This window comes from Biomphalaria glabrata, chromosome 1, assembly GCF_947242115.1.
Source record: "Biomphalaria glabrata chromosome 1, xgBioGlab47.1, whole genome shotgun sequence".
Classification (NCBI taxonomy): Eukaryota; Metazoa; Mollusca; class Gastropoda; family Planorbidae; genus Biomphalaria; species Biomphalaria glabrata.
Window position 1 is genome coordinate 52,708,635 of NC_074711.1, and position 27,711 is coordinate 52,736,345.

The 27,711-nt window shown below is 34.0% G+C and overlaps 1 protein-coding gene across 7 annotated transcripts; it reads right to left on the reverse strand.

Moving 5' to 3' along the window:
- Positions 1 to 1,105: 1,105 nt before the first annotated feature.
- On the reverse strand, positions 1,106 to 25,720 carry LOC106061101 (phosphatidylinositol 4-kinase type 2-beta-like). 7 transcript variants are annotated; one of them, XM_056043486.1, is made up of 10 exons: positions 25,586 to 25,720; positions 24,511 to 24,970; positions 8,448 to 8,648; positions 8,187 to 8,318; positions 6,719 to 6,872; positions 5,925 to 6,001; positions 5,264 to 5,363; positions 5,031 to 5,164; positions 4,480 to 4,539; positions 1,106 to 4,109 (listed from the first exon to the last, which is right to left on the reverse strand). In XM_056043486.1, the coding sequence occupies exons 2-10, from the start codon at positions 24,949 to 24,951 to the stop codon at positions 3,939 to 3,941; spliced, it is 1,470 nt and encodes a 489-aa protein (XP_055899461.1). In that variant the 5' UTR covers positions 24,952 to 24,970; positions 25,586 to 25,720; the 3' UTR covers positions 1,106 to 3,938. The 7 variants fall into 7 exon arrangements, with proteins under 7 accessions (XP_055899461.1, XP_055899444.1, XP_055899453.1 ...); XM_056043469.1 differs by having other exon boundaries at positions 24,511 to 25,034; positions 25,586 to 25,719; XM_056043478.1 differs by having other exon boundaries at positions 24,511 to 25,131; positions 25,586 to 25,718.
- Positions 25,721 to 27,711: the final 1,991 nt, after the last annotated feature.

The window sequence follows — 27,711 nt, forward strand, 5'->3', positions numbered from 1 at the left end:
ACAAAAAAAAAAACAAACAAAAAAGTTTTGTTAGGGACAAAGTCAATCTTTTAATAAAAATAAAATTACAGGTTGCTTAGCAACTCAAGCATCTCTGAGCAGTACAATAAAGAGTAAACAGAAGCCATATCTGTCCATTCATACAACTTGTACTAGGGAGCTCAGCTGGAATACATAGAATTGATAGGATATCACAATGAAAGCTGTATCAATGAAACATGAGGATCAAATAAAGAAGTCCTTAACAATTGTTATAGGTAGAAACTGACTAGTTCCTGGCTCTCTCCCACTGAACATAGTGAGCCACAACAACAGGACAGAGAGTACCTATTGAAGCCACACTGATATATTATATCAATCAATTATAAACATTGAATTATTGCATTTCAATGGTTTATGAGCCCAGCACCTACACAAATCAGCCTTTTATCATCATCTTAATCAGTAAAAGATCCCAAACAATAATTTGAATTTCAGACATACAACTTGATTGAAAGTGGTCACAAGAAAAGCAGATCAAAATTTTTCATTAAAAAAATCTATAAATAGTTACATTCATTTTATTTAGTTTGAGAGGAAAAAATCTAGACATCATGAAACAATGTGACTAATGAAGAGCTGGGGAGATGTCTTGGTTTACCTTGAATATTAAATAATGCTCTTAGGGCAGTGTAGACTTTCAATTAAGGTTTATAACACACTGGGATCACCAACACAATCTTCTTTGGTGTTAAATGTCAAGGTTTGAAGTGCCAACTTTAATGTTTAGTGTTCAACCAGTTAACTGGCATCATTGGACTTAGAATATCAAAAGAGAGGATACACTTTGAAACAAACATTTTGCAGTTAGGAATTAAAAAAAAAAAAAAACAATGAAAGAAACTATGACAGTACCAGCCTTGACCTAAAACCACAACTAGACATTGTGATTTCTTCACAAGGTCACAGCAATGGTCTTTCAAGTTAGTTCATAAACAAATGGAAAACTAACAAAAATAAAGGTAGAACATAAAATGTGCTGCCAAATTAAATAAAAGCATTCTGTGATGCATTCAAATAAAACCAAATGCAATTATTTTGAGGGAAAATGTTGACAAATATTAAAAAAAAAAAAACATTTAATGGAAGTATTAACAGACTTTATTTTCTCTGAACTTTTAACAACTGGTTGATACTGTGCTAGAAAAAAGCAGACACAGTAACTGAAATACTGTCTAATTGTTAACTAAAATAAGTCTTATCTCAAAAAGGATCTTAGGAATGGTCTCATTTGTGTTTTAAAGATTGTGTGTGTGTGCTCTCTTTATAAAACTACTGATTTGATCATTTGTAAATGATGACAGTTCTAAGGAAATCCATTCTGCTGTTGCTGTAACTAAGACTATAGAAGTAATGAAAGTGAAGCTATCAGCCTACTGGAACAACCAACAGGATAACTACATGCCTAAGAAGAGCACTTGACAACAATCAATGAAACAACTAAGACATTTGGTTATCAGAAGTACCAACAACCAAATAAAACATTGGCAAGCAATAGAAGTTTTACATCTATCTTAACACTAGACAAAATCTCTTCCAACCAATCAATGTATTCAATTCATGAACCTTAGTGTCAAATAATTCAAGAGACAAAGAGTACTTTTCAGATGCAACAAGTGATCTAGGCTAGGTCTGTTAGAGGTTTAGAAATACTTGTCAGCCACATAGGTCTGTGTTATTATAGCAACATTAACAATGGAATAAATCAGAAACTATTGAAAGATACCACAGCAAAATACAACTCAAGTCATATTCAAATATTAGATATTCTAGAAAAGTACAAGATGGCATAACAGGATAAATATCCTGGTATTGTTTTTCTCTTCTAAAAAATAATTTGAAAAAGAACACACAAAGTGAACTGTATCTTATGACTTGATTGAACAGGCTGACAATGCCACAAAGTTAAATACAAGAATTATGCAAATTCTATCAGGCAAGACCAATAGTTCATAGCAACCTGTGGGCAGTAGAGACCAAAAGCTCATTACCACGTCGTACAGACAGGTAGGGCCTTCTATGACAATGGGTCTCGGTTCAGGTTCTTTTCTCAAATATCTATCAATAACTTTTATCTCTTTTGAACATCAAGCTAGGAAACAAATATTGGTACAAATAGAATTCTGTAATGCATCACATTTACTGATAAAATCTGGTTGTATGCCCTGCAAAAATATTGAATTACACAAGCAGAGAAATTAAAATATCAATTAAGTGAAATATAATTTATGAATATAACCATACCCATAACAGTAGCATCACAAATGATTCAATGCAAACTTTCCACACAAAAAGTAATTTAGTGACAACATAAGTCACAGCAATTTAATTTTAAAATAAAGGTCAAGGTCATTCGGGAAAAAATGTGAAAATGATTTAAACTAACAAAAAAAAAACAAAAAAAAACATGAGGTGATGGAATGTCATTTACACATGGTGCAGAAGATGGTATAGTGAATTCCATGTCAGCTTATTCTAAGTATTGAAAGTGGAAGGGTAATGATTAGACAGTGAGTTCATGTATGAGCAGGATTTCCAAGTGCTGAAGGTAGCTGACGTATCGTTCAACATGTAACAACAAAACTTGAGTCTCTGTAAGTCTATTTAGAATCACCACTATGCCAGTTAGTGCCTCCTTAGTTCTTAAATATTCAATATTAGACTTGGGTGTCTAATAATAAAAAACAAAAGATAATATAGGTTATAATTCACTGAGCTGCAGTATCTCTCCATTCTGTTCTTGTCAAGCCAAGAAAATACATACCGGTACAATATTGTTTGTAAACCAATACACCAAGAAAGTACTAAGAGTTAAAAGTAACGCCATTATCCATTGTGGAAAGGGGAGGGGCAGCGATGACCCTCAGCATCTTTGGTGTCTAGGACAATAACTGTTTGACTGCGCCCAACACTCTTCAAGATTTTACTTCCGTAATGAAAATCTGGTACCCCAAAGAGCTGGGATAAGGTATTCAGGAGTGTTCAGGAGTATCTAGATTTTAAATCTCAATGTGCACAAGGATTTTATCTTGTGACCCTGGTCTGTAAATCCCCTTAGAATGATGCATTCCTAAATGAATTTGATGCTGACACAAGTCTTTAACCTTTTCTACTCATTTAAACTTTTCTACTCATGTAACTTTTCTACTGCAGTTTTCACCAAAAAAAGCAACTTTAATGTTGCCTGAACTTTCTACACTTTGAATTTATCAACAGCTACTAATTCTGCCTAAATTATGTATAAACTAAAAACAAAAAAATAAATGTGATAAACTGTTTCTCTTATCAAAAAGTTTAATGACAAACTTATGATATCTTATACAAAAAAGGCAGTAATAGTTTGTCAAGTGCACAGCAATGTGTTTTCTCTAGAGATTTATCCGATCCTTTGTTCTATGGGGCTAGCAATGCAAGTATCACTTGTTTCTGTGGACAATCTACAACCTTCACCTACTTTGATGAGAGTTAGGCACCCAATGGAACTATGTGGACATGCTTAGGTCCTGAGTTAAAAATCCAAGTATTTAAACATAGGACACTTGGCTTGGCAGCCAAAAAATCACTTAACCACCAAACACATTCAAGCAGTATTTTCATAAAAAATACATTTACAATTAATTTTACAACTCGGTCGTTAAACACCATTAACCAGCACTAAAAGAAAATTTATAACTGAATATTTATTATATAACAATAGTATATCTGAAGTGACTTAACAAAATCATGAAAACTGAAAAAATAATAATGATAAGACTTAGAAAAAAACAGAAACAACAATTCAAGGAGAAATATTTTGGCCGCATCTAGTATTTATAATTCTAATTGGACTGTACATATCGCCTGTTGCCTGAACAAGTGATGACAAGAACACAGTCTCTCATAACCATTCCAAGCCAAGGTCAGCACCAAGAGAAGAAAGGTGCTCTGTGTGAGAAACTCTGTGTGAAGATTTCACTGTCAGCCCGTGTCCTGCCCACTGTGGATTTGTTCCTCTCCACAGTCACCACTGGCATCTGAACTAACTGCACTGGGGAGCGGCCGTCTTTTAAAGCCTGAGTTAAATTAAGAATCTGCAAGGGAGACACAAAATTGATAAAGTTCATGAATAAATTTAAAACAGATTATAAGTAGAAAATTATATTCACACTTTTAAACATATACGCATGACATGCATGTTCGAAACAAAAAATGAAGGCTATTAGGGCAGTGGTGTCATATCTGATGTGGTGCTATTTTAAATATCTCTGCAATGAAATATCACTTTGCTAGAATGCTGATGTTATTAAATTAGATGGCCCACCCTATTTCTTATTTGATCAGTATGTAGATTTACCAATTCACGTAATGCAAATTGTTGTTTTTTTACTTAATAAGAAAATATCCACATTATCCAACAAAATTGATCACAAAGGTAAAGGAAGATCAACAAAAGTAACCTACCTGGCCTCTCATCACAGACATCTGCTTTTCAAATGTATGACGATCAAAGCCTTTATCACACTAGAGAAACATTAGAAAGAATGACTCCATAGTATTTGCTTAATTGACAAATGTATTAAATATTTGTGTACATGTCAAAAAATATTTTCTTTTTTTTTTTGGGGGGGGGGGGGGGTGAGGTGAGGGAATGTGTGAAAAAAATAATTCAACAAGACATGTCCTTACTTCTTTTTAAATTTGATTCTTTAGTGGATCACATAAAAATGTAAAATCTATGTGGTCCCTTGCTATTTTTTTTTTTAAATGCTTTTCAATACTGTAGAATATGTGTGAATGGCATTTGTAAAATGAAAAAAAATAATTACAAAATAATGAAACCCTGGGATTTTTACTTTAATGCTTTAGGTCATTTCATATTCCATAATCCTGACAATTATTGGAGAAAAAAAATAAAAAAATATATATGTTGTTGGTCATTGAGCTAGCCACATTGAACTCATGTTACATAATGTTATTTATGTTAAGGTCACAGTTTCTAACCCCAAACTTACTTTGAATAAATCATAAAGATCATCACAAAGATCTTGAACGAAATTCATATCTGAAAGTTGGTCTAGAAGAAGTTCCTGAATTTCCGTTGAGAATGGCACTTTGGCTTGAGGTAGCCATGCCCAGTGATAGGGATCTGATCAGGAGGGAGAGAATAGAGATCAAATAATTAGGCTTTACCAGAAAAGGTAATTTCATTAAAACCAAAATTCATTGTAAATAAATTAAAACTCACAAGCTCTCCATTCATCAGGATGTTTAAATGGAAAGGCTAATCCATTGTCTATGGCAGCCACTGCTATTTCTGGATTCTCTACCATACTCCATTCTGCATCCTGGAATTATAAATCATTTCTTTCCTTAAAGTTTACTGTCATGTATTTTGGTCACATTAAAAAAAAATTCACTTAAACTAAATTCTTTAAATAACATAATGTAATATCCAATTCTTCCAATAGATGCAAGATATTACTTTTTATGAATTTATTTATTTCTAAATGACTTAAAATTATATTTAAAAAAATAAAAACAAAAAGTGAAAAGCTTAGAAGATAAAAAAAAAATAAATATAAAAATTTTTCACAAACAATTCTTTGAAATATCCTTTGCTGCCAAAAGCTATTACCATTGTTTTACCAATATAGATGAAATGATAAGGAAATGTATAAACATAATTCCTAATAGCAAATGTGACTTGGGCTCGAAATTTTTTATAGATTACATTTTAAAACTCAAATTTGTTGGCTATGTGTGCATCAAATTTTATATTAAATTAAAAATGAGTCAAGATTAACTTATTAAGTGCAAAGAGATATTTCTTTCATTGTTAGGAAAATGTTTCTATCACTGGCATGAAGCAAATGAAAAGATAATGGATTAATGTACTGCAGAAGTACCTCTATGTCACCTTGACTTGATCCTGCTTTTGTTGATGCAGGCTCATATTTTATAAGCCAGTTATCATTTCCCCTGTCTAAAAAAAAATTCTGAGCATAAAAATTAAGCTTATATAGTTATATAGGTGCATACAAAGCAAGTCTCAAGGCATTGCTGTCATATTCTTAGTTAATTATACAGTGTCAATAAATTTACATGTAATTCTAGTGGCAATAAAATATGTTAAAATGTTGAAACAATATTAGTTGTAAAGTCTGTCAGATGGATGTGCACAATCAGCATGGCTGCCTGGCCATGTGGTATGCACTCTGTACCCTCCTGATGGCCCTGGTTTCAACCCCCCCCCCCCCCTGCAGTCCTTTGTCATTTTGAGGGATGTTTCGGCTAGGATATAACAATTTTCTAATCTGAAGGAACACACGAAACATGTAAAATTAGATTCTTTTTATCTTATGTCACACCAGCTCTTACTAGCCTTATCATGATTTGAAGAGAGTGTGCATCAGAATAGAAACAGAGAAAAACAGGAAGAAAGACAATGATAGGGAGAATGAAATTTGGTGTGAGCAAGGAAAAATGCCTGTCCTAAACACCATTTTTTACAGTGATTATTATTATTACATTTTAATAATTTTATGTTATGCCCTGGATATCATTCCATTAAGATTTGTTTATTACCTTCTAAGTAACAGAATGTGATAGCCTGGAAAAGTAAGTAAAGTGATAGCCTGGATACACTATAATTAGAAACACACAGTTTGAGGTTTTACTTTAATATCAACAAATATTTTACCTGTGTTTCGTATAATGTAATCCAACACAACAACACGTTCAAAGAGATGCTGGAATTTTTTAGCAGTTGACTCGGGTAAAGCCTCGCTATCAAACCGCCTCAGCCAATAGTCTGCATCTTTGTAGCCATTAACAAACAACTGGAAGGAGCCAATCTGTGGTATAAACAAACAAAAAAATAATAATAATAATTTTAACACAAGACAAAGAAGAAATGTATTAACAGTGCTTTAAATGTCAGTAATTAAAAATAAACTATGAAATGTTTTAAAAGTGCTTTAAAAATTAAATGTCAGTAATTAAAAATAAACTATGAAATGTTTTAACAGTGCTTTAAAATGTCAGCAATAAAAAATAATCTTTTAAAGTATTGCACAAATTTCAAACATATTTTGACTACTGATTAACTTAGGTTACTAAATTTAAAAATAAATCCTCATGTTATATTAAACTAAACCTATAAATGTTTTAAAGTGAACTGTCAATGGACACTAGTTGACTTAAAGTACTTTTGTTAATACATTAATACAAGCATTAAAATCAGACAAAATGTTCATGTCAGATTACATTAAAAGGATTATTAAAGAAAAATGATTGCAATGTATTGATTTAAGTTTTGGGGCCTTTTTGTTCACATCTGGTTATATTGACTGATCCTACAAAGCTTATGGTGTAGAATACACAAAGTGCACTAGTTAGTGATAAACAGAGCTGGACTACTCAATCATAACACTTTGCTGATGTTTCATACATATTCATAAGTTTAGACTAAGCATGTGTTTCCTTTTTATCTTGTACAAAACTAATTCAACTAGACACCAAGCAGTACAGTTACATTTAACTGGGTCAGCCCCCCACTTCCCTCTCTCACACACACACATTGCCAGTACCAACTTAGTCTTGCTGGTAGTATCAGCTAAACTGTACTATTAATATTTGATCTATTCTCTTATCAGCTGACACACAGTGATCTTAAGGGAAAAAAATGAAATGAAATGAAAAAAATATTTTAAAAAATGGTCAAAAAATTGTTCAACTTGGCAGTAATTGCAGGATTTGAAACTTAAGATTCAATCTAGTTTCATCTTATGAAAAAAAGTGAGCATACTCAATATTATTTAGACAATTACAATTCAAACTAAGCAAAACTAGTCTCATGTTTAAATGCTCTGAGATTAAATCAATCTAAACAAATGTTGCTGTAAACAATTGGCTAATAATTAGTTGAAAATATTTTTAACAACTTGATCAAATGAGAAGAATGCAATAAGAAACTTGGAGGAAAAATAAATAAATCAAAGAACAAGAAGAGTGTAGGGAAGTCTAACATGAAATTCTAGGTCATAAAACATGGCAATAATGAAGAAGCAGTAAATAACACTTACAGATATTTATAAATAAACTAATGACAGAACCATTAGACTAGGACTGAGTCCAGACAAAGCAAATGATGACACTAGCTCACAAACCTTTGGCGGCAAACCTATTCTGTTAAAGTGCCTTCCTACACTAGGGACTCTATTGTAAATATTTCTTTTTGTTCTGGCCTTAGCCCTATCTATTGCACTGTAATTGAAGGTCTCACTAGCTAGACGCACCACCTGTATTAAAAGAAAAAAAAAACACACAAAGTTATCAACAAACAAGGCTTACAACTACATGTATATTCATGAAATATTTTATTACTTTATCTTTTCATCTAAAAGTGTTTGAGACAGAAATGTAGTCACCTTAGTCTTTGGTACAACATTCAAACCAAGCTTTTGATCAACTAAACTAGCTCCAGCTTCAGACAAATAACCCTGATTAGGCACTAGGCAACTTCTTCCAAAACAGCAAGGACAACATAGTTTATGCATCCATTTGGTCCACTTAGGGTTCAGGTGACCATAAGGTTCTTCATCTTTAGGTTTGAACACAGCTATAATTTTCTGAAAAGAAAAAAAATCAACATACTCTTTGTTTTGGTATTTCTGAAACTAAAGTCAAGTACATCCACCCCCATTATTCTATTTACAGAATTATTTGTAACTTGTAACAGAAATATGATTTTTCAGGACATTATGATAGATGTCAGTAAATTTTAATGTTCGCAGTTTTAATTTAAATTTTGAAACAACAAAAATGCCATTCAGATATAAGATTTAGCAGTATTCTTTAAAACCAAACACATGTAAAAAAAAAAACAAACAAAAAAAAAACAACCTCCACATAACAGATCTCTCTATTTTATCTAGAATAAGGATATATATATGCAACAAAGGTTGATGGAAATAAATGCATTCTTGAAAAACATCCATTCAAGGAACTTAAACTGAATGGTTAAGCCCTATCAATGAATAAGAACAAAGCATCAAATGTAAAGAATACTGTGTGAATCTAGTCTAATACCTTCTCTTGATCTTGCATAAAGTAACAGCCACTTGTCCCTTTGGAACTAAGTTTTGGTACAATGCCATGGTCCAAAGCCAACTCAGCTTCCCTAACAACTGCTGCAAAATCAGGGTCTTTAGGGAAATTGTTATAGGTTATAGGCCCACTTATTGACTCGTAGTCAACAGCTTTATTCACATGTGAAGATACTGTTGTGTTAGAATCAATTGATCCATTCACTGATTCATGCCTGTCTATTATCTTAGTTCTGTCTGACTTTTCTTCTTCCATTGTTCTTTTGACTTAAATATTGTCTTAAAATAAAATTGTGAGCTGCACCTGATGGCATAGCTACTCTACACAAACACTCTGCATCACTTTTATGGAAGTCCTTCATTAAATAAAGTAGCAAGAAGAAAACTTAATGGAAAACTATCCAAAGCCTAAACTAGAATATAGTCAGTGTTAGTATTTGTGAAGTGCACAATAATTTTACCAATAAATTGTAAGTCTTCTGTCCTAGGCCAGAAAACCAAAATATAGGGGGGATTTTAACAATAAAACATGGAGCGATTCTGCACATTCATTGAGTTTATATACTCCCTAAACAGAGGAAAACATATTTTTTGTTTTAATTGTGAATAGGGACCATTCAAATAAATTTGAAATTGACTAATTAAATTAAAGTGTTTAAAATTTTAAGCTTCTATTTTGCAAGGTTACAAAGTTATGACATGTTAATAAGAAAAAAATCCTTTTTTTTTCATCAATAATTATTTTTCCGACTTTTTTAAAATTTAATTTTCAAACACATTTGATGTCCTATAAAACTATAGTGTTTCAATTGTAACTATGTGACACTTATCTTTTTTTTTTTTTTGGGGGGGGGGTGGGGGGGGGGGGGCTGTATTCAGAGACTGTGTTAAGCACTTAAATTAAAAAAAAATAACATTAAAAAAAAACAACCTTTTTTTTTTGTTGTTTTAAATATGTGATGTAGCCATTTTTTAACCATTACATAATTTTTTGTGATTTTTGTATGCATACAATGAATTTCTTGAATAATTTGATATTCCTTCTTGGAAAAGTTTTTTTTCCATGAACCTTTGTAAGTTAAGTTTAGACCTACTTTAAAATTTTGATATGATCCTTCTGCATTAGAGCTGTTTTTATTTAAGCTTACTTTCAGGAAATCGAGAAGGTGAATGGGGGCATAACTTTTGGCATAAATATTTACAATAAAAATCAAGTTTTAATCTGTAGTATATTTTATAATATATTATATTTATTTATGGCACAAATTATGTGAAATGAATAACAATCACATATACTTTTCTTTTTTTTCAAATAAATAGCTTCATTATACTTCAAAATACACATCACACATTAAAAATAAAAACAGGAACTAAAACAGTTCCAAGAAAATAAACTAAATTACTTTTCCAAGAAAAAATATTTATATATATATAATTACATCTTAAAAACTATATTTTATGTCATCTAATTTATTATTTTTATTTTTCCCTGTCATCATTTAAATTTCAAGGCTAGAACCCAATAGCTTTTACATGACTAGATAGGGTCTGGATTTAAATGTTTGTGTACAGATTAAATTTAAATCACTAAACAAAATCAAAAGATTTAGAATCAAAGTTATATTTATATTTATTATAATTTAAGTCTAAAGGGCTTAGATCTAGATATATTTTAACCAAATAACTTTTAATAAAGCAAAATTTAGAAGTACTCTTACTATTATGATTCTTATATCTATATCTAGTAAGAAGAAATAGATCCACATGTCAACAATATAATAATGAATATACCAAGATAGTGCCTTTATTTCTGTAAAGTAACTACTGACTACTCTAGATTGTATAGATCATTTATATAGATAAATGTACTAGGTATCTATGTAAAGCTACTTTAGTAAATAAACAAGCAAAATAACATAAAAAAAAATGAAGCTAATATTAAGTGTCATAGTACCAATTAGTTTGGATCAGTCATGTCATTAAATTTGTAATAGATTTAAACTAACAATAATAAATCTGTGATATTTTTGCCAATTGTTTTTGTTTAGAACAATTTCAATGCTTTTAGCTTTCTCAATGCACTATGATCATATTACTTGTCTGGACCAGTTGGGAAGGGGGGGTGGGGGTGGAGAGACAGACAGACAGAAGTGGGTATCCGGGTGAAGGTTACCATGATCGCCTTTTAAATGTATTTTATAAATATAAAAAAAAATGGTACAACATGAATTCGAACTCTAGGGCTCAAGCTTTCCAAGCCAATATACTAACAACTGTGCCAGCAAAGTGGTTATATGAAAATTGAAGATTTTATAGTTATGGATAATTAGTTTCAATTCTTTAAGTCATGACCAACTTGATACAAGATAGAGTGTGGGAGAAATAATGTGTATACAAACTTTTTACCACACAGACATAGTTAAATAGACTATTCTATAATTCTACCTAGAATCTAGATATAGATATAATTTTATTTATATACTATTATTATTATATAAAATATATATATATGCTCTATCTAGTTTTAGTTTAATATTGCTCAATAGTAAGTCTTAAACTTAAGATGATTTATAATTTACATATATCTAGATCTAGATAGTACTAGTCTAGGTTCCCGGTCATTTCACCCCCTGTTATGATCATTTTATCTAACAAATAGTAATTGTAAAAATCATGAAATGAGCAATATTTAATATATTCATTTTTTATTTAAACGACAAAAAGTGTTTACATATATATATTTATAGCTTTTATATAGCGCTACTTTCGTGCTTATAGCATGCTCAGAGCGCTTTGGTCCAATCTCATTTGTGGACCAGTTGGGGGCGGGGGGGGGGGGGGGGGGGTCGGGGGGGGGGGGTCTAGGAGTTGGTTTTCTGTGCTGCCCGAGTCGGGTGTTGAGCCTCGAGCCCCCTTCTAGGTAGCCAAGCCAAGTTCAAGCGCACTTAGCCTCTCAACCACGCTTCCCACATTAGATAAGAATAAAATTAAAATTTAATGCTACTAAAAACTATAAAAATTTAACATGTATAAATATAGAGGTGGAGGTGCGGTGGCTGAGCGGTAAAGCGCTTGACTTCCGAACTGGGTTCCGGGGTTCGAATCCTGGGATTTTTAATTTCTGGATCTTCGGGCGCCTCTGAGTCCACCCAGCTCTAATGGGTACCGGACATTAGTTGGGGAAAAGTAAACGAAGTTGGTCGTTGTGCTGGCCACATGACACCCTTGTTAACTGTAGGCCACAAAATCAGATGACCTTTACATCATCTGCCTTATAGATTACAAGGTCTGAAAGGGGAACTTTACTTTTAAATATTGAGGTAATGTAAAAAAAAGTGTTATCCTGATATGGGTGAAGTCAGCCTTTATTAAAAAAAAAACAACTTATTTCAAGGCTAAAAATGACACGCCCAATTTTAAGAAAGAGCGATTGAAAAATAAAGTAAAGTGAAACATAGTTGTACTTCCACCACACCTTGCCTTTGATGGTCACAATTATTCTAATTGCACTTCTATCTTTCAAATGATTTTCACTGCTTCCACCTTTGATCATTATGTTATGTGCAGGATAATATTATAATATTACATCCCCCACTTCCAATAGAAGCGCTATTAGCTAAGTACACACACAGATTTACAATATAGCCTATTATAAGATTTATCATCAAGAATTCAAAGTGGAAGAGGAAACACTATAATTATAAACGCAGTAGTAACATGTCAAAAAATATCAAAAAGCATTCTACATAATCATATTTATATATTAGATGAAATGAGGGCTTAAAGTCAAAGCCTTAACAGCACAATAAAACAATGAAAAAAATTTAATTGGGGATGAGTCTAAATAATAATTAATAAGAATTCTAGACCCACTGCTGGCACTAGTATAGAATCTAGAAAGATTCTTTTTTCTAGTCATTCTAGTTGTAGAATCTAGATTGTCTAGTGATAACTAGATTCTAGATCTACTACTTAACTACTTACTACTAGTTCTAGATTTACTAAATAATTTCTAAATCTAGAGTTAGACTTAGAGTAGATCTATTTTTCTATGTCTATATAATATAGATTCTACTTGAATACTAGATCTAGCAAAGGAATTCGTGGCCCTGACTAAACTGACTTTGACTGAAGGTCTTAAACAAGACAAGTAGATTCTAGATCTAGATTAGATTAGATAGATAGAATCATTAGTAGTAGATTTGATCTCACATCTAGATCTAGAGTAGAGTCTAAAAATAGTAGATAAAGTTTAGAGATGATAGAATATGATAGATCTAGATCTATAACTAGATCTAGAATATTAAATTAGTCTAGTCATTTAGAATTTAGTGATAGTGTAATATTAATTTTATAATAATTAGATCTAGAGTCTAGTATGAAAAATCTAGATCTAGATAATCTATCGACTATTGTCTATTCTATTGACTAGATTGTTTATATAGATCTAAATTATTTTTATTAAAGATCTAGACCTAGAGAGTCTAGATCTAATACTGAGTAATAGACTAGACTAGACCCAAACACCTGTTAACACATAAAAAGTCCATTCTGACCGGTGGCAACAGCTGCACCCTAACATGAATTATGCTACACAGTGAAAATGATAAACATGCATGTGACGTTAACAACACATACACACAACAAACAGCAGAGGCCGATAACAGGAAGTGTGTTCCTATACATTAGGTCGTATTTTAGGCACAGTAGAGTTTCGTCATCAACGTAGATCAGTATAATTATAATCTCGCCATTTTAATCTGGGCATTATTTTTACTGTTTACAATGTTTACATTGATAAATTAACATCTACTTAAAATTAACATTAAGTAAATGCTTCACTTGTATTACCATTTTTACACATTACATAAATTACAACGGTTCATTCAAAGAACATAATTACAGTGAAAGAATATAATTACCCCTATCTATAACCATATAACCTGTAGACTCAATCAAATCAGGCTTTGATTTTGTTTCTACCATATAAAAAATAGTAAATGAGAAGCAAAATTTATTTTATCTGTTATAGGCTACTATCTCATCAATTACTTTTGAAACACTTTTTAACACTGCATTACTATTTGTTTTATCCATATGATAAACCTTACAATATCTAATGTGCTCTCACTAGCTGTACTTGCAAACTGATGGAAAGAGTGATAAATAGAAGGCTGACATGGATCCTTGAGTCAAATAACCTACTCACTGAAGCCCAGGCTGGCTTTAGAAAAGGCAGATCAACAGAAGATCAAATTGCCTTCATCACACAAGAAATAGAAGACGGCTTTAAAGAAAAGAAAACAACAACAATTGTGTGGTTAGAAAAAGCATTTGACAAAGTCTGGGAACAAGGTCTCTTGCTCAAGCTAATCCAGCATCACATATCCCACAGAATGTACAACTGGATAAAGGAATACCTAAATAATAGAAAAGCCTTAGTTTGCATGCAAGGACAAAGAAGCCACACAGTGGGTATAAAAAATGGTGTCCCCCAAGGAGGAGTCCTATCCCCAACACTTTTCCTAATATTCATAAACGATCTAAATCAAAACCTACCCAAAAAAAGTTAAGAGCAGCATGTATGCAGATGACCTTGCCTTAATTAGCACAGAAGAATATGTAGGAACATCGAAATTTCGATTACAAGATGCTCTTGATAAACTCAATAATTGGTCCAAAGACTGGGGCATGTCCATTAACACAAAAAAGACAACATATACCATATTCTCACTGTCAACAAAACAACAAACAATAAAATTAACATTAGATAAGGAAGCTTTAGAAAAAAATGACAGCCCTACTTATCTTGGAGTCACCTATGACCCGAGACTAACCTGGAAAAACCAAATAGATAAAACACAGAGTAAAGGCATCCAGAGACTATCCCTCTTGAAAAAACTAGCTGGCACAGATTGGGGAGCAAATCACAACATCCTGAAAAAGACCTATACCAGTTATGTAAGACCTGTACTAGAATATGGTGCCACAGCATGGGGCTCAGCAGCCCAAACCAACCTTAGAAAAATAGACAAGGTTCAAAATATTGGTCTAAGGATAATGACAGGAGCAATCAAAACAACACCCATAAGAGCTATGGAGGAAACCGCTGCCCTGATCTCTCTGGATGAAAGAAGAGAAATAAAAATCCTTTCCCAATTCACAAAATTGGAAACCTTGGAGAGGCACCCACTCAGAACAAAAATCCACAAAACTGGCACAAAAAACCGTCTCAAAAGGACCAATTTCATACAGGAATCTCTAAACCTAAAAAAGAAACACCAACTTGAAAAAATTACTCTGGAATCCTCGATACACTATAATGAATCTCCACCCTGGGACAAAAGCCCTCTTCCTACTATAAGGGACCATATTGAAAGCATAAAAAGAAAATCTGATTACAGACCAACAGAGCTCAAGGAAATAGTGAACTGTTTTCTACATACCAATTACCCTAGCAATCAGTGGATCAGAGTTTACACGGATGGCTCATCCCATAAAGCCACCACAAATGGAGGAGCTGGAATACTTATCGAATGGCCAGATGGAGGAAAACTAGAAAAATCCTTTGCAACTGGAGAGCTCTCTGACAGTCACAGAGCAGAAAGGGAAGCACTAGCACTAGCTGCTACCATGCTAGCAAATCATCCAAGTTCCCCTCACAGTCAGATTGTCTTTCTAACAGACGCAAAAACAACCCTCCAAAGCCTGCAAAACTCTGATTCCCCTTATATTAAAAACCTCAGAACAGCACTCACAAAGCTCAACCACAACAGCAAAAAAACTGTTATTCAATGGATTCCAGCTCACATACAACTAGCAGGAAATGAGAAGGCTGACACACTTGCCAAGAGTGGGAGAACAAACTCACAAGTAAACTCTGCACTCTATCCAGAAGAAATGAAGAAATTAATTGTAGATAAAATAAATGAGAAATGGACGAGCTCCCATCCAAATCACAAGAAAGATGATGCTTACTATAAGCTATCCCGACAAGACCAACGTCTAATCTTTCGACTCAGGACCGGACACAACAGAATGCGACAACACATGTTCCGGAAGCTCAAAATTGGAACCAGTGAAATCTGCCCATGTGGAGTATCACCAGAAAATGCCGACCACGTCCTCCAAAACTGCTCTCTCTACCAAGAGGCCCGTATAAGACATTGGCCCCAAATCACCCCAATAGAAAGAAAACTATATGGAGAGCTCCCTGATTTGGAAACCACTGCGCAGTTCATCTCATGTATTGGTCTAGTCATATGAACACTCCAACATAACAATGAGAACGATGAAGAAGAAGAAATAATGTGCTCTGAGTGGAATTAATGTCCACCTTTCTTCCATTTTTGTGACCAATGGCTCACTGATATGATGTGACCATCACACAACCCCAAGTCTTCACCCATGGCCTAGCACATCATGTGATCTTTGAATGTTAGAGAGTCTGGTAACATCTTCAAATAGTTAAAGATATCTATACAAAGACTTAGGTCCAAGACTTCTGTTTTAAAGTCCAATGGTTCTACCACCATACCCTACCGATACATTGGTACTATTAACTTAATTGTAAGCTGTTTCTTATCTCCTAGGCAACAAAACAATTCGTTTAATGTTTAGTAATTTTTTCTTACATTAATGATAATCTGAAGTCAATGATATTAGGATGTTGCGCCAGCAGGCAGCAGTCGTGTTTTTTCGTCTCTCGTTTTGGAGGATTTTTGTGTTGCTATTTTCTAGAGCTAAGTGATCTTTCTTATACCATTAGATTTGTGTTGATTTCGTCTATAGATTGGTGTATTTAGTTCGATAGATTTAAGTCACGTTAATTAAATTTAATTAGTTTTTGTATTCATTTACTATCCTTTAGTTTAACAAGCATCTATATAAACAGTAACAGAGTGATACTCATAGCCCGAGGGATTGATGTGCTTGGTAAAACCGTGTACCGTGGCCACTACATAGCAGTCGGAGCGCAAACCTGTGTGTCATCAGTCCTAGTGTGTCAAATCACCGTACTGGAGTCATGGACGCTAATCTATTACGTCGCATAGGACGCACATGTGTGTTACTCAAATCACGACTAGACAGCGAGGTTTTCCGAAATATTCGTCGACTTGGCATCGGGCGTAAACTGCCGACAGTTCGTGGGTCTAGGGCTGGGCGTCTTATTCGCCTATGGTATAACCTACCGCAATTCAACTCAACAGATACATGTCACACAGTTTCCAGGACTCTTAACTGTGTTGTTAACCCCACCCCTACCCCTGTCATTTCTTCTACGACAGAGTTCAGCAGTTCCCTACTAAACTGTTTTATTAACCACCCCACCCCTATTGCTCCTCACACAACAGAGGTCAGATGTCCCCATCAAAAACTTATAATTCGGGATATTACTCCTCCGGTGTCTTCAAAATGTGCTACGCCTCTGGTGACTATATCCTCCAGTCTGCTTAAAATAATGCACCTCAACGCCCAGTCATGCAGTAACAAAGCTCTTGAGCTTGCAGACACCATCACTGATGATAGCTACGACATCGTTTTCCTTAGTGAGACATGGTTTAAAGAAGTTGGTGATGAGCCAAGAACCACTGAGCTAACGCCACCAGGCTTTATTTTAAAGAGTCTACCTCGAAAAACAGGCAGCGGAGGGGGCTTAGCAATACTGTACAGAGATAGTCTAGCAAAGTATGTAACAATAAGACCTGAAAGCTCAACGTACACGACCTTTGAGATGTGCGAGTTTCGCCTTTCCCACCACAGTAGAACACTGACTTTTATTTTCCTGTACCGCCCACCACCAAGCAAGAGAAATAAATTGACAACAAAAGTTTTCATCGAAGAATTTCAAGACCTCCTTGACAGTCACATATCAACAAAAGATCTATTTGTCATAGGCGATGTGAACTTGCATTTTGACAGTGAAAATGAGACATACGCGATGTCGCTGAAAAATGCGCTAAAGGATCGCAACTTAGACCAACTGATAAATGTTCCGACACACGTCAAAGGCCATACTCTTGACTGGATTGTTACAAATGCAAGTGAGCTTGTAGCCAAACTCAATGTCTCAGACCGCGGCTTGTCAGATCATTTTCTCGTAAACTTTGAAATGCGCCTATCAAAAGCAAAAAGGCCAAAGAAAAACGTGACTTCCCGTAAACTTAAAGCCATAGATATTGCCTCCTTCAAAATGGACGTGACCTCTTTGCTGTTGCAACAGAGCAACACAGACGTTCTCAGCAATTACAATTCTTGCTTGAAAAAGTTGCTGGACAGCCATGCACCTCTTGTCACTCGTACAGTCTCAGTTAGGCCATCTGCACCCTGGTTGACGGAAGACATAAAGACTGCCAAACTTATTCGCCGACGTGCCGAACGTACATTTCAAAAGACAGGTCTGACGATACATCGACAAATATACATACGAGAAAAAAACAAGGTTAACCGTATGATTAGAGACGCAAAAGCTAGTCATATTCGACAAAAAATCGAAAATTCTGATTCTTCAAAGGAGCTATTCAGGATCACCGCTGAAATGTTAGGGGGATCAAATAACGAACGTTTGCCGTCATCTATCCCATTATCTGAACTTCCTGATTCCTTCAATAGATTCTTCATTGGGAAAATTGAGCAGATTAGAAATGACATGCCATCCCTCTCATCACAGCTTGACCACTCTCCAATTTTTCAAAATACTCCTTTTTGCGAGTTTCAGCGTGTATCTGAAGATTATGTCAAAAGTACTATTTTGAAGATGCCAAATAAGTCATGTGACCTTGATCCCATTCCAACCTCCTTGCTCCTTGAATGTTTAGATGAGCTTGTACCTACAATTACCAACATTGTGAACTCTTCACTGACTTCAGGCATTGTACCACAGCAATTTAAGCATGCACTTGTCAGGCCATTATTAAAGAAATCCAGTCTTGACCCGGAATGTCTAAAAAACTATCGCCCGGTTTCAAATCTTCCCTTCCTGTCAAAGCTTCTGGAGCGCATCGTGTTAGTGCAAATTCTTTCTCATCTTGAACAGTACTGTCTCTTGGAAGAATTTCAATCTGCATATAGGAAGTGCCGTAGCACAGAGACAGCAGTGGTCAGGGTACTAAACGACTTACTTCACAATTCCGACAAAGGCCACATATCAATTCTTTCTATGCTGGACTTGTCCGCAGCCTTTGATACGCTAGACCATGAAATTATGATGGCCAGATTCTCTGCAACTTTTGGTTTAGCAGGAGTCGTCCTAAAGTGGCTTGGATCCTACCTGACGGAACGCACCCAAAGTGTCGTTGTTAGCGGGACGGAATCAACAAGCTTACTTTTGAAGTACGGAGTACCCCAAGGATCAGTTCTAGGCCCAGTACTGTTCACTATGTACACATATCCACTCAGCGGTGTCATACGGCCAACCGGCATCTTATACCATTTCTTTGCCGATGACTCACAGTTATACGATTCATCAGTACCCTCAGAGGTGTCGCATCTGGCAGAGAAAATCAGTAGTACCGTTGCAAGGGTGAGCGATTGGATGGTTGAAAATAAACTCAAGATGAACGAAGACAAGACAGAAATAATTAAGATTGGCACTAGGAACAATGTCTCAAAAGTTGAAAGCACAGATTCTCTCTTTATCACGAACTGCCATGTTCCTTTTGTCCATGTAGTGCGGAATCTTGGAGTTTTCTTCGACTCAACACTATCTTTCGACCCACACATAAATCAGCTCTGCAAAGGTCTTTATCTGCAGCTGCGCAGATTAGGCCAGATCCGACCATATTTAACAACGGAGTCAACAAAAACGCTAGCTGTGGCATTCATACTCTCCCGCCTTGACTACTGCAACGCCGTGCTAGCAGGTATACCTGATGACAAAATAGCCAAGCTGCAACGTATACAGAACAACGCCGCTCGAATAGTCCTTAAAAAAACTAGACAAGATTCTGCTACTACGCTCTTGCGCACGCTCCATTGGCTTCCCGTGAAAGCGAGAATCGATTACAAGGTCGCCACACTTTGTCATCAGTGTATATATAACAATGAGATGCCCTTGTACCTTAGCGAACTGATTACTCCATATGTCCCCCAGAGAACCCTGCGCTCAATGGACTCAACGCTTTTAGTAGTGCCACGTTTCTCCCTCAAAAGCTACGGTCTGCGTGCTTTTTCAGTTCACGGACCAAAGGTTTGGAACTCACTCCCCATTGATCTCAGACAGACAACATGCTATACCACTTTTAAGAAGAACATTAAGACCTACTTGTTTAAAACTTTTTTAGATTAACTGTTATTTTAGCAGTTGTGTTTATGTTTGTAATGTTGTTACAGCGCCTTGAGCCTACATTTTGTTTGTTAACAGCGCTTTATAAATAAAATTATTATTATTATTATTATTATTATTAATGATAAAATGTTTTTAAAAAATATGTTAACAAAGAATAACAAGATGTTAATTAAAAATGTTACTTTAAATACATTTATTGTTTTAAAAACTCTATTTCTTAATATCATTTAAACACAGGGTCAATTTTTTTTCTCCCCCTTATATTTGCAATCTATTGAAGCAAGAGTCTGTATATATACATGTGTATTCCTCTGGCAAAATCAGACAAAACAGTTACTTTTCCCCATAAACCATTGATGAGCTCCTTTTCTAAAACTCATTATATTATAATGATTTGGTGAAAAAAAACACAACAAGAGAAAAACAAATGAAATCATTAAATAGACCTTAAAAATAAAAACTTTACTTTTCTGCATCAAGTAACTGATTTTGTTAGATGGTGTGTGGCAATATAGCTGCTATGTTTGCCAAATATATCACACCTTTTTCCTTGACATTTATAGAAACAAATAGTTATAAACAGACACATTGAGAGACTGAGTGATTTCCTTTATAAGTATACAACAGACACTATTAATGGATGCATAGGAACAACAAAAGTTTATAAACAAATGATCAAGGTTACCTTTGAATAAAAGGAAATTGGTGTGATTGCATTCAATTAAATAAATTATTAATCAAAAGGTGTATAAAGATGATTTCTATCAAAGTACTAGCTATAAGAAGAAGGTATGACTTTCTGAATTTTATAATGGCCATGCCAAACCAAAACCATTTAAATTCAAAATTCATAGACTGGTTTTCGTTTAATTGCTATTTTTAAGACTGGACATGAAAATAAAGTGGATCTTAAGAATGTTTAAACTTTTTTTGTCTTTAAAAATAATTATGTCATAATTTTTGCCTCTGAGTTTCAACAGTTTTTCCATGATAAAATGAAGACACACAAATCATAGTAATCTGAATTATTCTAAAACAATTAATTTAAAAATTAACTGGTTCTTCAATATTCCTCAGGGCAAATTGTTAATAACAGATATTAAAAATTCAACAATTTGTTTTAAAATAGCCCCTTTCTATCCTCAGCTGAATGGAAAAAGGTTGAATGCTTATTCCTAGTTGGGTATATATACTATATTATTACAAACAAAAAAACAGCCCAAACCTTCTTCAATTTTAGTTGGTACTAGCCAGATATGACTTGCAGGCCTCAGTTTGGCTATTACTGATCTACTGGATTGAATATATAGATCTATGTCAAACATGGAGAATGTTCCTTTCACATTTTTTTAATTTGCCAAGAACGGGTTTACTGGATTTGTTAAAAAGTTTTGTTCTTTAATAGAGATAAAATTAGGTACTTTTTGCATATTTTTAGGCCATCCGGTTGTGGGAGGAACATTAAACATTCTCTACGGTCTCTGCCATAATGTAAAAAGAACTTATATGCCAAGTTTTATCAAGATTTGTTAAACGGTGCTGATTTTTATTTCAGATATATACATACATACGCCTAACTTTCTGCTTTATATATTAAATTAATCTCTGGAATGTTTTCTTTGGCAGTTTATTACATTTTGCTAAAGAGATTGGTTGTGCTTTATAGTTTTCATGTTTGGCTGTTTCATCCTTAAAAAAGGTCAAAATAGTTAGTAAAAGTTTAACTAAAGTTTCTTAGTTTAGTTTAACTAATTTTTTCAATTTGTGATTAACTAAAAGTTTAATTACTTTTTTTTAGTTCAAACTTAGTTTTAGTTTAACTAAAAATAATTAGTTTAGTTCCTATCACTAGGCATAGTGATATAATATCTATATATATGGCATTTAATTTATTGATGGTTAGGATTATAATATAAATAAAATAAATGAGAAATGGACGAGCTCTCATCCAAATCACAAGAAAGATGTCGTTTACTATAAGCTATCCCGACAAGATCAACGTCTAATCTTTCAACTCAGGACCGGACACAACAGAATGCGACAACACATGTACCAGAAGCTCAAAATTGGAACCAGTGAAATCTGCCAATGTGGAGTATCACCAGAGAATGCCGACCAGGTCCTCCAAAACTGCTCTCTTTACCAAGAGGCCCCAATAAGACCCTGGCCCCAAAACACCCCAATAGATAGAAAACTATATGGAGAGCTCCCTGATTTGGAAACCACTGCGCAGTTCATCTCATGTATTTGGTCTAGTCATCTGAACACTCCAACATAACAATGAGAACGAAGAAGAAGTTCTATGTGTATCTTGTATTTGGCTTTTTCTTAGAAGGTTGGGGATAAGCTTCTGGCATAGATCTCAACAGGTTTGGAATGGACAATGTTGTTGTTTTTTTTAATTGTGAAAACTGATGAAAAAAAGTACATCATAAACGATCTCAAAATAAAAATAGATATATTAGATTTACTCTTTCAAGCGTAATGTAATGCAAAAGCAGCAAGAAAGTTCATTGAAATTTATAAGCCATTGTATAAGATTGTATATATATATATATATATAGTTAGATAGATAGATAGATAGATAGCACCAATCATCTTTGAAGGCAGAGTAATACATATAAAAAAAAATATTCTCCAATTAACCGAGAATTAAAGAAACAGAATCACAAAGTTGAGAGAGTACTCAGTGTACACATATTATCCCAGGGATACAAAATAGATGTATGTATATACACAAGTTTTACTCAACTAGGTAGTTTGACAGTAACCATAGCGATTGATGGAAATTTTTTCATTTTTTACAAAGACAATGTGTTCCCCATTTGTATGAGCCTAAAACTAACATCTATATATATAATTCTCTTCTTCCCTAAACAGGTCAAACAAGAAGTAAAGGAAAGATCACTCTCTTATTTCTGCAGATAGTCACACCACGAAAAAAAACAAGAGGGGGGGGGGAGAACAGCTTGCTATGGATGGCTGTGCGCTGGACTGTCAAACCCTACCCGCTCCCACCCCCCTTCGTCTTGTGGGAGGTTTGGACTAAAAAGTAAACTATCTTCAACTCTGAAGAAAACATGTAAAACATTTTATAAACAAACATTTTACAAGCACTAAATAGCAGGACTAGACTTAATCATTGTGGGGCCCTATTTGAAACGGATTTCGGGGGGCCAAGTTTGGGTAGGGAAGCGGACACTAAGTGAAATTCAAGAGTTTGAATTAGAAAATACATTTGTCTATACATTTCATTCATTTTTTACTATGTATAGAATTACTTTACGAGCCTCATATAGTATATCATAATAATTCTGTTTCCTACATAGATCCCCTCAATAGCAAGAATTACCAAATGTTTCAATCTATCTACGAGTATTGTTGACCTCAAGTATTTCTTCATTAGTTTGAGGCATGGGAAGCTTCTTTCACCAGATTCCAAAATTAATGCATAATGCCGTTTTTATTTATCGCGCATAGGATTGGCGTTTTCCATATTGAATGATACCCCAAAATGGCAATTTTTGTCTATATTTCTGTATATTTTAAGGACTTTTTCATATATTTTGCAATTTTGGGAGATTTCCAGGATTTCGGGGGAAATCTATTTTAAGTTATAAAATGGTTTAATTTAATAATTTATACACCTTGAATTAGCGCGGGTTACATATATATATACATATATAACAGAGACAATATTAAAACACGATTTAAAAATAAAAACACATTCTACTCTTTGAAATGAAACACTGATTAATGCTGGTCATTTCAATTGCATACAATTAGATTGCATGTGTTCAATTTAGCCAAGGTTACTTCATGGTGGTCTTACACAACACACAGAAAAGAACCTATCTTGACCCTATTTTGGATCGCTAATACAACCAGTCAACATCACAAGTCAGATTTTTTCAATAGTAAATTTTATGTTTCTACCTTTTAAAATTTATGGCATCTGATACTACTTGTACAATAATAAATTTGGTGTGGTAGGAAATCTTTTATTTTAACAATGTAGACTTTTATTTAAGTGTATTGTCATTTTAACATAGTTTTCCTGGACTGCCTAACTTTCAACAACTAATGTTGTACACTTACCTGTTCAGTATTTTTTACAAAGTAGCTTCCACTTGAACCCTGATATATTCTTTCTGGACATACATTGGCCTCAATGGCTAATTCAGCTGCTAATACAGTTTCATGAAAAAATGGATCATCTGGAAATGAGTTGTATTCAAATGAGTGTTCAAAGTCTGACTTTGGTCCCAACAGTGGTGAATTTTCTTTGCACCCTCTAGTTGGTGATCGTGGTGGTCTGTGACCAGAGTGACTTTCTCTATCAGATTTGTATGATGTATGATTATGGTTTTGAGGGGCAAACGTTACATGAACCTCAGATGTCATTTGATATGAGTCTGGTGGCATGTTTGGTAATGATGCAGGAGCACTAGCACTGGCATTTGTATTATTGTTGTCATTAGTTTCATTTAATGAAAATATGAGTGAATCCCCAGCTTCAGCAGAATTCATGTTCATCATATTTGAGATCTTATATTATCTTATGATCCAATGTCGGCAATGTATAATTATCAATGGAGATCTAATATAGATCTAGCTAGATTCTGCTAGATCAATTTGTTTATAAAATTCTTTAAGACTAAACTACTCACAGTTTCACTTAACAGTAACTACTTAACTCCACCACCACTACACCGGGATCTTTATTATAGATATAATTTATACTAGAATCTATAATAGATTTTAGATCTATCTATATTAATCTATAAATTATAATAAAGTATTAAAGATACTAGAATTCTAGATCTAGAATAGATATAGTCGTATATAGATTATAGTTTATAGATCTAGTTAATTATAGACTAGTATTATACACAAGACAGTGAGTCGACTAGTTGAAAAAGTTGAATTGACTCTAATTGAGTAGATCTATTTTCTAGATCTAGTACTGTAACTAACAGTGTAAGTTAACTCATAACTGTAACCACTAAATCACTAAACTTAAACCAGTCCAGTGACTGAGTGTAGTCACAGTGTAGTGTAAGTAACACTAACAGTCACAGTGTAACTGAATCAGTGAATCTAAAAAATAGAATCTTGAGTTTAGATCTATATAGACTATAGATCTATAAATCTATAGCTCAAATCGGTATACCCTCAAATCTACTTAAAAGGCCAAAATCATTTAGAATTTAGATCTATCTCTATGTTTTCATTAGCTTATTGAGATTTCGATACATAAAAAAACAAAACAAAATAGATTCGCCATGTCTATGCGGTCACGAGAATAAAGGTCATTTCCTGTTGCTTACTACAAAATATGACTCATTAAAAAAATGCAAAACAAAATACGGTCAATATCTGTATCATTAACTTCACAGACCTACATAGATCCAGTGCTTTTTTATGACGGTATACTCGGTAAGCGTACCGGCACCTTTTTTAATGTGGGGAAAAATTATTACTTTTCTTATATTTTAACGTTTATTATTAATTTATTAGTAGTTAAAAGTTAGGCACCCCATCACTGAGTACCGGCACACATAGTTTATGTAATTGCACATGAATTTATCATAATTATTTTAAGAAAGACTTTGCTTTGGAAAATTTAGAATTCATACGAAATTTTTCAGTTTAAGAGTAACAATTGAGATGAGTTCTGAACCCAGATATTCTTTTCCTAGTCGCCTTTTTCCAACCTTTACTCAATCTGATGAATTTCTAGTCAAATAAATTTGGGACTATAACTCACAATTTATGGTTAAATCCTAAGAATGCAAAAAAATTTACAGAAGAATATAATTGGTCCACTTAATTTCTCCTCACACTTCCGAAATTTTTTGTTTAGAGCTTTGAATTATAGTTCTGTAACAAACCAAAGTTACAAACATGCCTACTGAACAAAATGTACCACATACAAATGAGCTTTTTAAAAATATAACTTTTCGAATTTTTTTTTCGGCGGCGCTCCTCAAAGCCTTAATCTAATTATGTGGGGTATCTTATTTTTTCAAGGAACAAATCGGTTGTATTTGCAATGTACGTAGTAAGGGCCTATAAATTTATATTAGAATCTTTTTCTAGTAAAACATTATTTAAAAGGTCCCAATTTAATAAGATGAAAAATGAGCTATAGATGTTTGGAGAATGCGTTTCTGCAGTGAAGATCGAATGCAAGAAAACGATTTTGGCGTCAGGACTTTTGCCTCAACATGACATAATTTTTCGAATGTTTTTTTTTTCGGCGGCGATCCTCAAAGCCTTAACTTAAATCTGTGGGGTATCTTATTATCTTTTCAAGGAACAAATCGGTTGTATTTGCAATGTAGTAAAGACCTTTAAATTTATATTAGAATATTTTTCTAGTAAAACATTATTTATTTTTTAATAGAATCCTAAAAATGATGTAGATGTCAGGAAAATGCGTTTCTGCAGTGAAGAATGCAAGAAAACGCTTTTGGCGAAAGGCCCCAACATGACTGTTTTTTTTTTCTTTTATATATATATATATATATATATCATGGGCGTAGCCAGGGGGGGTTCTTGGGGTTCAAACCCCCCCCCCCCCCGAAATGAAATCCCCCCCACCCCGCAAGGGGGCAGGAAGGAATTAAGTGACTGATTTTAGCTTTCATTTTGTTTATCTTAGGTGAGATTTTAATACTCAATCATCACTTACCACAGCACAGCCGAGGGGGTTTTGAGTTAAAAACCCTGTACCAGGGGGTTTTGAGTTTAAACCTCTCTACCAGGGGGTTTTGAGTTTAAATCCCCTACCAGGGGGTTTTGAGATTTTAAAAAACCCTATCAGGGGGTTTTGAGATACAAATCCCTCTACCGGGGGGGGGGGGTTTAGTTTTAAACCCCCTACCAGAGTTTTTTGCAGTTAAATCCCCCTCTTCTATAAAACAAAAAAAAAATGCAAACAGCAATCCCCAAATTCCAACAGCACAGTTAAGGAAGATTTTGATTTTAAAACCCCCTCCAAAATTTACGATAAACCCGTCTTCAATATAAAATTGCAAATTACACATTCAAAATTTTATGAGCGTAGCCAAAGGAGTTTTGAGTTTAACCCCCCCCCCCGGTCATTTGGGGTTTGAAGCTAAAAAGTACCTCTTCAATATATAAAAAAAGCAAATTACACACTATAAAATCTATGAGCGTAGTCAAAGGGGTTTTCAGTTTAAATCCCCTCCTCCAGATGACTTTTTCTTTAAAGTTGAAAACCCCTCCAGATGGTTTTGAGTTTAAAATTCCCCTACAGAGCGTTTAGAGTTG